Source organism: Mercenaria mercenaria, chromosome 9 (assembly GCF_021730395.1).
Source record: "Mercenaria mercenaria strain notata chromosome 9, MADL_Memer_1, whole genome shotgun sequence".
NCBI lineage: Eukaryota > Metazoa > Mollusca > Bivalvia > Venerida > Veneridae > Mercenaria > Mercenaria mercenaria.
Window position 1 is genome coordinate 73,469,753 of NC_069369.1, and position 14,706 is coordinate 73,484,458.

Consider the following 14,706-nt stretch of genomic DNA (forward strand, 5'->3'; position numbering starts at 1 on the left):
GATATATCTTGGCACAAATGTTCACCACCACGAGGCGGAGTGTCATGCGTAAGAATCAGGTCCCTAGGTCTAAGGTCAAGGTCACACTTAGAGGTCAAAGGATACAAGAATGAAAACCTTGTCCGGAACATTTCTTCTTCATGCATAGAGGGATTTTGATATAACTTGGCGCAGTTCCCTTCTTTAGAATTACTTCCCTTTGTTGTTATTTTCAATAGATTTTATTGTAACTTTTTCATTACTAGTCGTAGGGAAAAATCGAGACCACTTTTCTGTAGTACAACATGCATGCTACATCCAATTTTGAGGTGTATTTTGACCAATCTCTACCTGGTAAAGATTTTTGTGTGGACTTACATTTTTTTTAGCTCACATGAGTTTTTCTGATCACTCGATGTCCGGCGTCTGTCTGTCTTTCGTCTGTCGTCTGTCTGTCCGTCAACATTTAGCTAGTGTATGCGATAGAGGCTGTATTTTTCAACTGATATTCATGAAATTTGGTCAGAATGATAACCTTGATAAAATCTAGGTCAAGTTTGAAAATGGGTCATCTGGGGTCAAAAACTAGGACACTAGATCAAATTAAAGAAAAACTTTGTGTATGCGATAGAGGCTGTATTTTTCAAGTAATCTTCATGAATTTTGGTCAGAATGATAACCTTGATAAAATCTAGGCCGAGTTTGAAAATGGGTTATCTGGGTCAAAAACTAGGTCACTAGGTCAAATTAAAGAAAAACCTTGTGTATGCAATAGAGGCTGTATTTTTCAATTAATTTTCATGAATTTTGGTCAGAATGATTGCCTTGATGAAATCTAGGTCAGCTTCGAATATGGGTCATCTTGGGTCAAAAATTAGGTCATTAGGTCAAACCAAAGAAAAACCTTGTGTATGCAATAGAGGCTGTATTTTTCAATTGATCTTTATGAAATTTGGTCAGAATTATTGCCTTGATAAAATCTAGGTAGAGTTTGGTTATTGGTCATCTGTGGTTAAAAACTAGGTCACTAGGTCAAATCAAAGAAAAACCTTGTGTATGCAATAGAGGCTGTATTTTTCAATTGATCTTTATGTAATTTAGTCAGAATGATTTCCTTGATGAAATCTAGGTCAGTTTTGAATATGGGTCATCTGGGGTCAAAAACTAGGTCACTAGGTCAAATAAAAGAAATACTTGTGTTTGCTCCAATTTTAATGATACTTGGTCAGAATATTTTTTCCATGCAATCACTAGGTCTATGTTTACACTGTTATGGTGTATTATGGTGTGTTTCTCAGGTGAGCGACCCAGGGCCATCTTGGCCCTCTTGTTTTTTTTTTCTTAATGATTAACTTCCCTTAGTTGTTACTATAAATAACTTATATTGTAACATTTTTATAATTGACCGTAGGGAAAAAACAAGACCACTTTTCTGTTGTACAACATGGATGTTACTTTCCAATTTTAGGTGTATTTTAAGATATCTCTACCTGGTAAGAAGTTTTTTTGTGGACTTAGAAAAACAAAAGACTTACAATGATTACTAAACAACCACAAAATTAAAATTCCATTTGCAAATACAGCTGCTAGAGTAAAGAAATTTGCTGTGACGGGCGTATATTGTGACATTCTGGCACTCTTGTTCCCTGTTAGCTTTCCATTCCTTCTTTTTACAGTAGCCATATAGAAAATCATCATAGCTATACTGTTGATGAAAATTAATAAAATTTAGCAGTAAACCACCTCACCACTGACTTATTCTTTCTTCCACATCTTTAAAACCCCTGATGCGGACCACAACTAAACGGTTCTTCAAAGCTTTCTCCAAAATTAATACTTTCAGACACTAACTTGCCAGGAACTTTAGCCTTCAATTATAATATGCCCGGCGGGGGGATTGGCCGTGTCTAACATGGCTCTTGTTAACATATATTACTGACTGCTACATTGAATTAAAAATCAAGTTTCGTTTTTCCAATGCCTTGTAAACATACGCTGAAAGTTTTCTTAAATCAATAACATTTCTTAGTTTTAATTAGTTCCATAAATTTGATATAGTTAGGATGAAACCAAATAAATCTTGTGAATACATAGCGTAACGTATCTTATATATTTATTTGATTAATCAAACTTTCCATATGTAAAATGTCTACGCATCATTGACATTTAAATATTTTAAGAGGACAACTAATGCTTATATACGCACTTAATGCACCCTTGATTTATACATGCTGCTACTTTTTACGTGCATAGCACACAAATCACTTTCAAAATGTGTTTGTCTCTCTGGATTTTGGTTTAAGTGTTCGTGATAATACTAAAAACCTTAATTGCTGTTTACACGAAACGAAATCCTGTTTTATAAGCCTGTAAAAATAGCATCAGTCTGTATTTCAACACGGACAGAGAATTTAATAAAGCGTGAAAAGTACTACGTAAAAGTTTTAAAAAATTGGATGCACATCATTTGTTGTGTATATACCCTGACAAGCAAGATGTTTGACTTGATTTTAATATTTCTCGGGGTTTTTGTTCTCTTTTACATTTTTCTTCGGGAAAAATTAAGAAAGGGTGAAGTCATTCCTGGACCAAAGGGATTACCATTCATAGGATGTGCATTCGAGTTCGATTATTTAACAACCCACGTAAAATTCATGGAATACGCAAAGAAATATGGACCAATATTTCGATTAAAAATGTTTACAGTAAACCTCGTCGTTTTGAACGATGCGCAGCTTGTTCGCAAAGCTTTCGCAGGTGAAAAATACAAACAGGTTCTGAATGACCGGGCCGATACGTTTTTCGGTGATTATTTTCGTGCCGGTAAGCAGTCGTTAGCATTTATGATAGATGGCTCAGGGGCTTTCCATAAAACTTCAAGAAAAATCTTTTACAAAGCACTGCACATGTATGGAAGTGGTATCCAGCAGCTAGAAAATAACGTCTTGATTGAAATGACAAATTTGATCAAGAGAATTGAAGACAAACCTGTATTTGACTGCTCATACATGGTGAAACGTTCACTGGCTAACATTGTATCACTGGTAGTAAGTAGCGATTTACAAATTCATTTCGAGCTGATCCTTGTAGTTGGGTACATTTAGAATTTTATTTCAGTTATGTATTTAACTGTACTTGAGACAGAAACGATTCCAATATCAAGCAGAGTCTGATAAATCTAGAAATTGAACTCATTCGAAAGTTAGTTCATGCTAAAAGATTTATAACAAAAACTGAATTTTGAGTAGATATATTACTGTCATTTATGTGGGATCTTTAATTTTAGTTATAAAGTTTCATATAAAAAAGATTTCTAACCATGTCATTACATTTGTTGCCTTGTATTTTTAAATGAATATAAATTCCTTTATGAATGCACCTTACCTTCATAGTTCGAGAAGAAGTGCAGTTTAATATTACAGCTTTTGTTGCCGCTTGAAATGTTATAAACAGTCACTTGCATCCTTCAAACTTATTTGTTGTTTCATCCAGTTTATAAATATGAATCAATACGGTATCATCATTTAACATATTTTGTTATATCAACTTTTAACCTAACTATTTGACCTCATTAAATTGTGTTTACTATACCGTATGTAGGCTATGTGCCAGAGTGACGAACCCTCCTCTCCATAGTGAATTTTCAACGCTATGACTTTTTGAAGTCCAATGTCTGTAGAGCATATTCCTTTCTAACATCTGGACATTTATCTGTTACAATACGTTACCTATAAAAGCTTTAGAATATCTGTCAAGAAAAAAATAACATACACCCATCCAATAATTTCTGTATAGTGTGCATTGATGTTTTGTCATTCATTTGTTTGAGAAATATTTCCATATAACATTTGGCAAATAATAAGCAAATCTTTATAAAGAAATTTTTTTCTTATTTCATGACATCTCATAAACAGATTCAGTCAAACTGAGTAAGCTGTTATTTTCCTATTGTCTTGCTCCTAAGCTGATTTTCAGATTCATAAAATACATCCTTTTGCAGATTTTTAAGTTTCAATCCTTTCTCTCTTATTCTGCATTAGCAAATGAAAGTGAGTAAAGACATCAGTCATTTGTGTGCTTTCATTCCAACTTAAAGGAAACAATTGCACGACAAACACTTATATTAATATCATGCTGGGGATGCTGTCAGTTTTGAAAACTCGCGAATGGTGGCAGTTTACCTTAAACTGTTGTCATTGTTTTGGCATTTTAATTGTGCTAATTGTGCTACATTCTGTATTTGAATCTCATCAATGTATACGTACAAACAACATATTTTACAAAAGTTATAATCAGCAACATATAAAGTACATTGCTACTCGTATAACGAGTTATAAGAGACATACTTTACATTAAATAAACATTATGTTATTCATATCGCTATACTATTTACATATTATGAAAGACAAGAAGTAGATGGTAATCAATACTTTAAGAAGTCTTTAAAAGGAGCGGTGAAATGTATTTTATCTAAAATATTATATAGACCTTTTTACAGAGAGCTATTTCCTTAGCAACGGGAGACAATTTTCGCGCATGCGCACTCTACGTAGGGCAAAAAGACATGACCGGTAATTGCTCGAAGTCTCTTTCTAACCTGTTTAGTTGTGACAATGACAGGACATGTTATTTCAATAGGATACACATATTATCTTTTTTGTTAGTTATTTTATATTTTTACTAAAAATTATAAGTAACTTAGTACATATAACTCATGGAAACTTACCAATGTATGAACATATGTACTAAGGCACATTACAAGAAAGCGACTATATTGTAACATGAATGTTCGATATGTTTTAAGAGGCAATTTTTATTCTAATTTAAATTGCTTTCACAATGTTTCAATATTGTTTAGAATGTACTATCGATATCTTTAAGAAAGTTATAAACAATTTTCTGTATATTTCTTCATTTCCAAAATATTTGAGAACGTTTCCAGTCATTTTAGATGATACATTTGATAATTAAAATATTCGTTAAGTATGTTTTCAGAGCTTATCTCTCAGCGTGTATCAGAATGTTCAGGATATTTAGCAATATAATAACATGTACATTGTTATACACACTATAATGCCGACTGTGACTGTACGTAAATAATTAATGGTATTTAGTATATATTTTCCTATATTTTGAAATGTTTCAAAGAGAGTTTATCAGGTATCTTAGTTTTCTGTCTTAAAGGAATATTAGACCCAAAGTTCCTGTCTGAAAACATTAACAGTGACATGCAACATAAGATTAAATAGAGGATATTTGTTTGTTTCAGTGAAATATCAATTTTATTTCACAAGTGAGCATCAAAAACTGATATTTTCACGAGTGGCGTAGCCACGAGTGAAAATGACTTTTTTTTAGTGCTCACGAGTGAAATAAAATTGATATTTCACTGACACAAACAAATTTTCTTTTTATTTCATGTGTAAAACTACTTTTGTTGCGTAATTTATAAAATGTCGAAAATCACGGGAAAGATCAACAGAAAGCATAACACAAATGACGTCATTTTAACGACGTCATCGTCATTATGGTCCCTGGTATTCATAACGCTTGGTATACAATTTGACTTCAATCGCGACGGAGAACCGGAACTAGTTCGGCCAAAACAGTGAAAAATAAAAATGATAATCTTCTGTTTCAAAACTGTGGATTATCACTTTTATTTCACTGAGAAAACTCTATAACTCACTGGAAAACATAAAATAATAAGTGTTCATGTATTAAAAGTACTATGCATTAGGTTTAAAACAGTATATACTGTATACATATATAGCTAAATAAAGTATAAATGTGTACAGCCAATAAAATAATGGAAGTCTTTTTACAATCGCCTATTACTGTATGACATTTAGTTATGAATGTAGCTCTACACACACTATTGATATAAGAAATAATTTATAGCAAAAGAGGGTTTTAACACTTATTTATGCACGATGGGCGGTTATACGTCGGGCGTAATAATTTCACGAGGGAGCAGCCCGAGTGAAATTATTTGTACGACGTATTACCGCCCGAGTGTATAAATAGTGTTAAAATACGATTTTGGTATAAATCATTTCGATTCTAATATGCCTTTAATCTAAAACAGTAGATAAAATACAGTAGCGCTCTTTCTTAGTCGCACCAAAAACATTGACGTCATCGCACGTTAACTTGACGTCATTCTAGCGTAAGTGTTTTAACAGAGAAAAGCATATTAGAATTATATTTGTAGTAAAGTTAAATGCATTTGATGAGGATTTTCTGCATTTGAAGTAAATACCTAAAGATAAGATATTTTATTGAACGATAGCCATTGGATATACATTGTATTAGATTTAGGGTCACACTGTTGAATGTCAATGCAATTTCATGATTTTTGAAAATGTTTATATTTTAGTTAGGGGTGCGAGTCTGTGGGGTAGCGGGGGAGGCAACTGGGGTCTTTCTTCTCCATCAAAAGCTGGAAAAGTCACCATATGACCTATATATTGTCAGTGTTACTTTAAATCCAACAAAAACAGACATGTATTTGTAATACCTTACTGCATCGATTCCGAAATTCAAAAATAATTCTACGTGATAATCTCGAATGAATAACTGCATAATTACATTTAAAATATTGTAAGACTTAGCAAATCGAAAATAATGTGTGTCCATTTGGTATTTTATCTAAACTGATTTCAATTGTTACTTGTAATTGTTTTTACCAAATTTTAAAAAAAGTTATGTGTTAAAATTTCTGTTATTGAAAAATGGCATGCTCAATAACTGGCAGACATTTTGCCCCAAAACCCCTTTTGTAAAGAGGTTTTAAAAACGATGTTTAAAACTAAATAGTACTTTAAACTTCATCTGAACTTCAATAATCTTAAAATTTTAAAGAAATTATATTTTGCGGTAACTTAGAAAAATGGCTGTTAAGGTCAAAAGCTCCAACGTCCAGATGGCAGAATACAGGAGTCTGCTCCACAGACAAAGGGATTTCGTGCTGCTAAATAAGAGATAGTTTTATTTCACGTTATTTTACGGAGTCGTTTGTATTACAGGTAAAGGTTTGGGGGAGGTGTGTGTGTGTGTGGGGGGGGGGGGGGGTGTTGTATCGGACAGATATTTCTTTAACATATTTCAGCTGGATTGGGAGTTAGTATCAGGCACAAATCTAGGTTTTACATATACTACAGTTGAAAGGGGAGCTTGTATCTGAAACGGATCCAGATAATATATATATATATATATTTCAGTTGAAAGTGGAATTGAAATCTGATATGGATCCATATTTTAAGTATATTTCAGCTGAAAGGGGAGCTGGTATCGGACTCCGATCCAGATTTAAGTGTGTTTTGGGGACATGGAACTGGAGGGGAATTCTTTCTTAATCCTTATAACAACACTCTGTTGACAACCTTCCCTATATTGCGCTTTATGCCTGGACAACTGAGGGATAACTTCCGAAAGCAATGCCATGTGTATGACAGAATAGCGCAAAGATATTTTCATGATGTTAAGGTAAGAAAACAGTTTTGTATTTTTGTATTTCATAAGCTGTTTTTAACTTTTTTTTAATCTATTAGGATTACTGATTAGCTCATTTACAATATCTCTTTATTTACGCCGATGGTATGGTCATACAGATTTTTCAAGACTCTGCTTCTTATGTCATTTCGACAGATATTTACTAACCGAGGACAGGAATTATAATACTTCTTATGCATAAGAGGGAACTTCCCAATCATTCCCAATTATGATACATTGTATTTATGAATATGGTTTTACAACTGACCTATAGCTTATCCAGTATGTTTTAGTTACGTAATTTGACACATATTGCCCTATATTTGGTGGTCATAGCATCATTTGATGCACTGTGTTCAATGCTTACGGTTCAGTCTTGTGATTTTCTTCTCACATGCAGAAAACGTATGTCCCAGGACGTCTCAGGGGCGTCGTAGATGTTTATCTAGATGAACAAAGGAAACAAATGGAGGCCGGAAGTGACGTTTTCTTAACCGATGACCTGATTATTGCTCAGATTGTCGAAACCGTTGACACAGGTAATACGTTGAATTATGTGACGTCAAGTCCGTTAGAACTACTTGATACATATGTTACTATATAAAGTAACAAAAATGAATGTGTTTTCAGCAGGTTATTGCTTTCACGCACTGACTATCACTTATCGGCCCGGGCCTAAAACTCATAATCATAATCGGCCCGGTGAACACGTGCGCGTGAAACCAATAGCTACATAAAACGTCATCATAGACGTCATAATGGTCTGTCACTGGTCTACACGTTACACCTTTGTTTATCGCAGAATTACAATTCTTGGCTTAAAATTAGTAATAAAACACGACATGGACATATTTACTTTGGACCCAGAGTTCCGAGTTTCAACAGTGTTCGAGTATGCGTTGGAAAACAGCATGATTCACACCAATTTCGACGAAGTTGCGGGTTTCTTCTCAGTGAAAATGCATGACTGCTTTTTATAAACATAGACCGAGATATCTAGCTAGTAGATTCTAATAAAATCGCAGTTTTTTTCTTGCTTTTTTTTCATGAACTGGCTCAAAGTATGTGTTGTTCCACATTTTTAGAATGGCGATTTGATGAGTTTGATAGATACATTAGATCTACGAATTTACTTTTAGCTCCTGACCGACAAAAAAATTCTGTAGATATAATTTGTCTTAATGTGCAGGAATAAGTTTACTGTAGAACACTCACTTAGGACCCCAAGTTGCTTCCGGCTACGCACAAACACAAATTTTGAGACAAGAGTACCCCAAACTATTTAGCCATAGAAATCTAGCGACAGGAGTTGTAATTCTACCTTCCTTGAGTAGTACAACAAAACATATGTATTAAAGACATTAATACACGCAAGAGCCTGGCCGGGAGGTGATAATCGGCCCGAAATTCATAATGGCCCTCGGGCTTTATTCATTTTCCGGGCCGATTATCACCTCCCGGCCTGACTCTGTCGTGTATTAACCTCTAAATAGTCAGTTGCTGAACAGACTAAATTGCAAACGACTTCGAAGCTGTCAAGTGTTTAAAGTTTATCAGACCTTCAAGTGTTATTTCTCTCTACTAAAGTGTACGAATTTTTACTTTAGTATGACAGAAAGAAACTACAGTACATGGAAACTAAATATATTCGTACGTACCTTCTAAATATAAATAGCCTAATTGAAAGTCTTTCAAAAGTTCCATATTACAGGGATGTATATGTAAAAACAAGTATGATACAACAACATTACCTAAAAATGTGAGTCTTTGTTTGTAATACGTATTTTGGCTAACCAGGCCGACGTTGGCCAACTTTAACTATACTGTAATATTAGAAAATACATTTACTGATAAGTTTCCCGTTGTTGTAACTGCTACAGGTGAGTACATAGTTTTATTGGTCTGATGTGCCATTTTTGTCTTCTGTTTTAGAAAGTATTATTTTGAGCAGCTGGATTGTAACAGGTGTAATCAACAGAATGGTAGCAATAAGCTGATATTTATAACACTCGTTATGGGTAATGTTATAAGGGTATTCCATTAAATCCAAACGAATACGTGTATGCAGAATAAAAAAAAAACGGTGTTTCAAAAGAAAATTACAAAACAGATAATAGTTCAGAATATCATTTGGAGATTTTTCGCGAACTTTATTGATATTATATGTTTCTGGATCAGGAATATACTAAACAAATAAAGTACATGTTTAAAATTATCTAAACATTGTGCAACAATTGCTTTTACAGAAATAATACATTAGGGGAGAATTATTATACAATTACAATATATCATTTTTACAGGTCCGTAATAAAACACATATTGACCGAAACATAAGTCTATAATTGTTATATTATATGCCCTTCTCAAATGCACTCATTTGACTGGCCTATATTTCATACATATAAGAAAAAGTGACAAGAGTCATTATCACTTTTGCGGGTCAATATCGCTTTTTGCGGACCCACCGCGTGCATCCCTTTCGACCAATCAAATGAGCGCATTTGAGAAGGGTATTTAATATATATTTTTATTGGTGAAGCTTAAAGTCAATATAATAAAAAAAACAACAGATAAATGAACTATCCTAATAGGGAGCTTGTGCAAAGCCATAATAAGAAAAGCACTACTTTCAATACTGCACATGAACTTATAGCAGCGCCATAAAGGGAGGTAATTAAAATAGAAGAAACAATAATGCCTACTAATCGAACCAAATATTCATAGCTTTGACAAATATATATGAGAAAACATTCACCGAAAGTAAGATTTAACAAACAAAAAATGTATTTTATTTTCGTAACAAAAAATGTGGCAACTATATTATCAACAAAGTCATCATGATTCTTTAATATAACTATTTAACGTTAAGTTTACCTACAAAAGATATGCTTCGTTCATGCGTAGTTTTTAGTTTCATGCATCAACAAAGCACAGATTATATAAAAAAAATAATTAAGTTTGAAACATCGCATCTTTGATCAGGTTTTACAGGTTATACAAGTAGCTTCTTCGAAAAATTAGTGTACTCAGATATAATAGACTGATACATTGAAGTATGACATTTTCAAATTAATGAGGCCAGAGGTCATAGAATTATGCTGATATATTCACATACCGGTTAAGGTCACACCGATTGAGGACAAGTGCACTAAGATTTTTCCTTTATACAATTAAGTATTTTATTATATGGCTTTGGATTAAAACTCAATTTGGCGATCTAATTTTACCGTTGTCTTGTCATGTCTTTTTGGTTTCGTATAGCACATGGTCTATGTCTTGTAGCATTTTTTCATGAAACAATTGCAACAGAAACTTGGCTCATACTTCACCACTAAAATTTGGGGTCTTCCTTTGATAACACTGATATGTTCTTTAAGAAAATGAAGGATACAAACATTGAAGATGAGTCCGGGTGTATTTTGTTAGCGGCTCTTTGGCGGCTTTTAAATTTTGTATGGAATAAAGAAGAAAGCGACTGACTTATCTTTCGACTGAAAAGTCACATCTAAATATTATCAGCAAAATGTATACATTCACCTTTGGTTCTATTCTCGTTTGCTTTAGGTATCATGACAACATGGACAACACTGACCAATTCCATGTTGGTCTTATGTAACTATCCAACATATCAAACAAAAATCCAAGCGGAACTGGACGAGGTTATTGGGAAGGACAGGGCTCCAACATATAAAGGTACATTTATTTTATATTTCAATATTTCAAACATTTCGAAACTTTGGTAAGTAAATATACTTTTTATGGTCATTTTTCTCACTTTTATTCATGCATGGAACAATAGATATTTTTATATATAAATATGTAAGTCGAGATAAATGTTTACGACAACTTTAGTTTTATTTTCCATTTATAATGTACAGTTCAGTTTACTCCGTAACAGAAGGTTGAACATTTTTGATATCCGATCCGAATAATAGTTTCAAATAACCTGGTATAAATTTATGTAAACACGCACACCATTCTTAATTGAACAGAATTGCAATGGTCTTCCTTTTTATTTAATTAGTGAACAAAATGTCTTTTAAACAATCTAGAACATGGAATTTTTTCTCCAGCACATTATATGCAAGACGCTTTAACATATGTGTTCTGTTACAGATAGGGGCAAATGCACGTTCTTTTTGGCTTTTGAAATGGAGGTGCATCGTTTTTTACCAGTCCTTCCACTCAATTTACCCCATGTATCACGCTCACATGTCGAGTTTGAGGGATATGACATCAAACCAAACAGCACGGTAATTTTCGTTACATTAAGGTTCCACCGTTTGTGGTAATATCAACTGCCTTTCTTTTTTTTTTCGCCACGAAATATTGCTTAATTTTGTTCAACTTCATTTTCTTTTAAACCGTGGAATATTCGTGTGTTCCCCTCGGGTTAGGAAACCGTGGAGTATGGATGATGTTATTCTTAGCAACTTCACTCTTGTGATTTTCATGTGATTGCTTCTATTCGCTTACTTGGAATGGAACTTATTTACACGATTTGCAAATGTAAATTCTTCAAAGGGTATGGTATCTTAGTCTATACTATTTCAGGTCAGTTGTGCAGTTCGTTCTTCAACTTATATTAAAGGCATTCGCGGGTATTAGAGAAGAGAAGCCAGTTTCCCTTTTAATGCTGGTGCCATTTTTCGAGTCTTTAGCATAACACATGGTCTACCACTAACCTATTGTGACAGCTAATTACGTATCTTCTTTCACGTATTATCCATACTTTCTAAACTTTATCAATATGTTGTAATGATATATTCTCTATTTTTCATCTATTACAGATTATTGCAAATATCTGGTATATCAACCATAATGAAGACACATGGGGAGATCCGTGGACTTTCAGACCAGAGAGATTCTTGGACGAACAAGGAAATCTGCTACCCAGGGAACACCCACTTTGCCAGACGTATGTCAAGATTCCCTATAATTTTACATTTAATTTTATTTATGCAAGCTTTGTAATACTATATCAACATCAGTCATGTGTTTTATAAATTGTTTTTCGACAAGTGTAGCAAAGTAATATCATTTAATCGAAATATGGTTCGTTGCTACATCATATTGATTATGATGTTTGTTGATCTACAATAAGTACGCTTTAACCGTCATTGGGTAATAAAGATTGCATTCAGACCGAGACCACTATCATTGGCTAAGGACAGTAGTAATTAAGCTAAAGGTCCCCGACATGGGAATACGTCATTAGATAAAACATTCTACGTTCGTTATTGACTTACACATTCTCAACTGACTTGTTGAACGTAGTCGAAGAACAACTGGCAACTAGCCTAGAAAGACAGTGTTAGCATTTTAATTTGTTTGTAACAGTAAGTATTGTTAAGTTTGACTTACTAAACATTTTAATGATTATTTCAGTCAGTTAACATTTGGCGTTGGCAGCCGTCTATGTCCCGGTGACATGTTCGCGAAAACCCGTTACTTCATGTTTTTGGCTACATTGCTGCAGCGTTGGAATTTTGAGTTCCTGCCAGGTGAAGAGAAACATTGTGATTCTAGGCAAACAGATACCATCCAAACGAAAGTAAATATGCGGGCAAAACCATTCACTTGCCGGGCAAAAGAAAGACTTCATTAATTGTTTACTGTAAAGTTTAAATTTCTGTTGTACAACATGTATTGGCTGTTATAGAAGCAGACAATAGATGAACATTAAACTTGTGCACACTTCACAAACAGTGATCAAATATTATTAATCAGGATGATATTTATGTCTCCCTCATAGGTTGGGGACACATATTGTTTTTGCCTTCGCCGTCCGTCCGTCCGCATTAAGATTTTCCGGCTTTCACAGGTCAAACGGATGGCCGGAATCCGACGAAACTTCACAGGAGTAATCAGTACTAAGCCTAGTTATGCATATTTCCGACACGTTACGCTTCGCTGCACAAAATGGCAACAGGAGCTAAAAAAAGAACAATCTTGTCCGGCTTTCACAGGTCAAACTGCTGGACAGATTTCGATTAAACTTCACAGGAGTGATCAATACCAAGCCTAGTTGCGCATATCTCCGACACTTTCCGCTTCGCTGCACAAAATGGCCGACATAAATGAAGGTATACATTGAGGGGAAACATATGTTTTTGTGACAAAAACACCTTCTAGCTTTTCATATTTTTAGAGTGTTATATAGAATAAAACTAAATTACTTGTACATTGTACCACATCATATTTTACTGTGTGACTGACGCAGTAGCTGTTTCTAGGATATTTTACATACCAAGGGAATGCTTATTTGTGAAAATGCGTTTTCTTACATGAAACTATATTCGGTTGATGCATCTCCTATGAATCTTTTCACCGAAAAAGGCGAAGCATTCCAAATGTCACAACACTATTTGTCAAATTAAAAAACACATGCATTTAACTGGAAGTTACCCTTGAATAAATATGAAGTCACACACTTTAAAGAGCTGAATGTGTTTATATCCAGATTATAACTAATAAGCACATTCTATTCCTTAAATGCAGCAAGAACTCACTTGATAACTTAATGTTACTTTTGAATTTTAATGACAGACATGTGAAATAATACTTTCTGTCTCGAATAAAAATGACAAAAACAACAACATAGAATAGATAAAGTCGTCAAAGAAAACAGAATTGCAAAGTAGCGGGAAAGTTATTAATTATGTATAACGTTATAATTGTAATGCAAACATACTACGTGATGAAATATACGTTACTTCTTAATTTAGTTTATTATTGTTGTGTTTGCCCCCGTTGAACAGTCCGTTCGTCTGTTTGTCCGTTAATCCGTCCGTCTGTACGAACCAGATTGCGTACAAACACCATTATTAACCCGATTTAGTTCGTACTCACACTCAACAATCCTTGTGGCACTTACTTATATATAAATGGCCTTGACCCTCATATGACCTTCACCTTTTAACATAAAGCTTTAATTAACAACATTCTTTTTTTGTCCTACATCCCACATAAATGACTTGATTTAGTTCATACTTACACTCAACATGACTTATATATAAATGACATTGACCCTTACATGATCTTCACTTTCAATCTTAAGAAACAACATATTTTCCTACAGCCCACATCACTGATCAAGTTTAGTTCATACTTACACTTAAAAAGCTACAAAGCGGCCTATATATAGATGACATTGACCTTCTAGCATGCGAACCAGATTGCCAACAGACCACATTAATGGCTCGATTTAGTTCGTACTTACACTCAAAAAGC

At 33.9% G+C, this 14,706-nt stretch overlaps 1 protein-coding gene across 1 annotated transcript; it reads left to right on the forward strand.

Annotated features, from left to right (window-relative positions):
- The first annotated feature begins 2,176 nt into the window (after nucleotides 1–2,176).
- On the forward strand, nucleotides 2,177–14,330 carry LOC123547463 (cytochrome P450 1A1-like). Its single transcript, XM_053551707.1, has 7 exons — nucleotides 2,177–3,026; nucleotides 7,255–7,467; nucleotides 7,874–8,012; nucleotides 11,038–11,166; nucleotides 11,590–11,726; nucleotides 12,264–12,391; nucleotides 12,862–14,330. Exons 1-7 carry the CDS (start codon nucleotides 2,436–2,438, stop codon nucleotides 13,079–13,081), a joined length of 1,557 nt encoding a protein of 518 aa, XP_053407682.1. The 5' UTR covers nucleotides 2,177–2,435; the 3' UTR covers nucleotides 13,082–14,330.
- The last annotated feature ends 376 nt before the right edge of the window (nucleotides 14,331–14,706 follow it).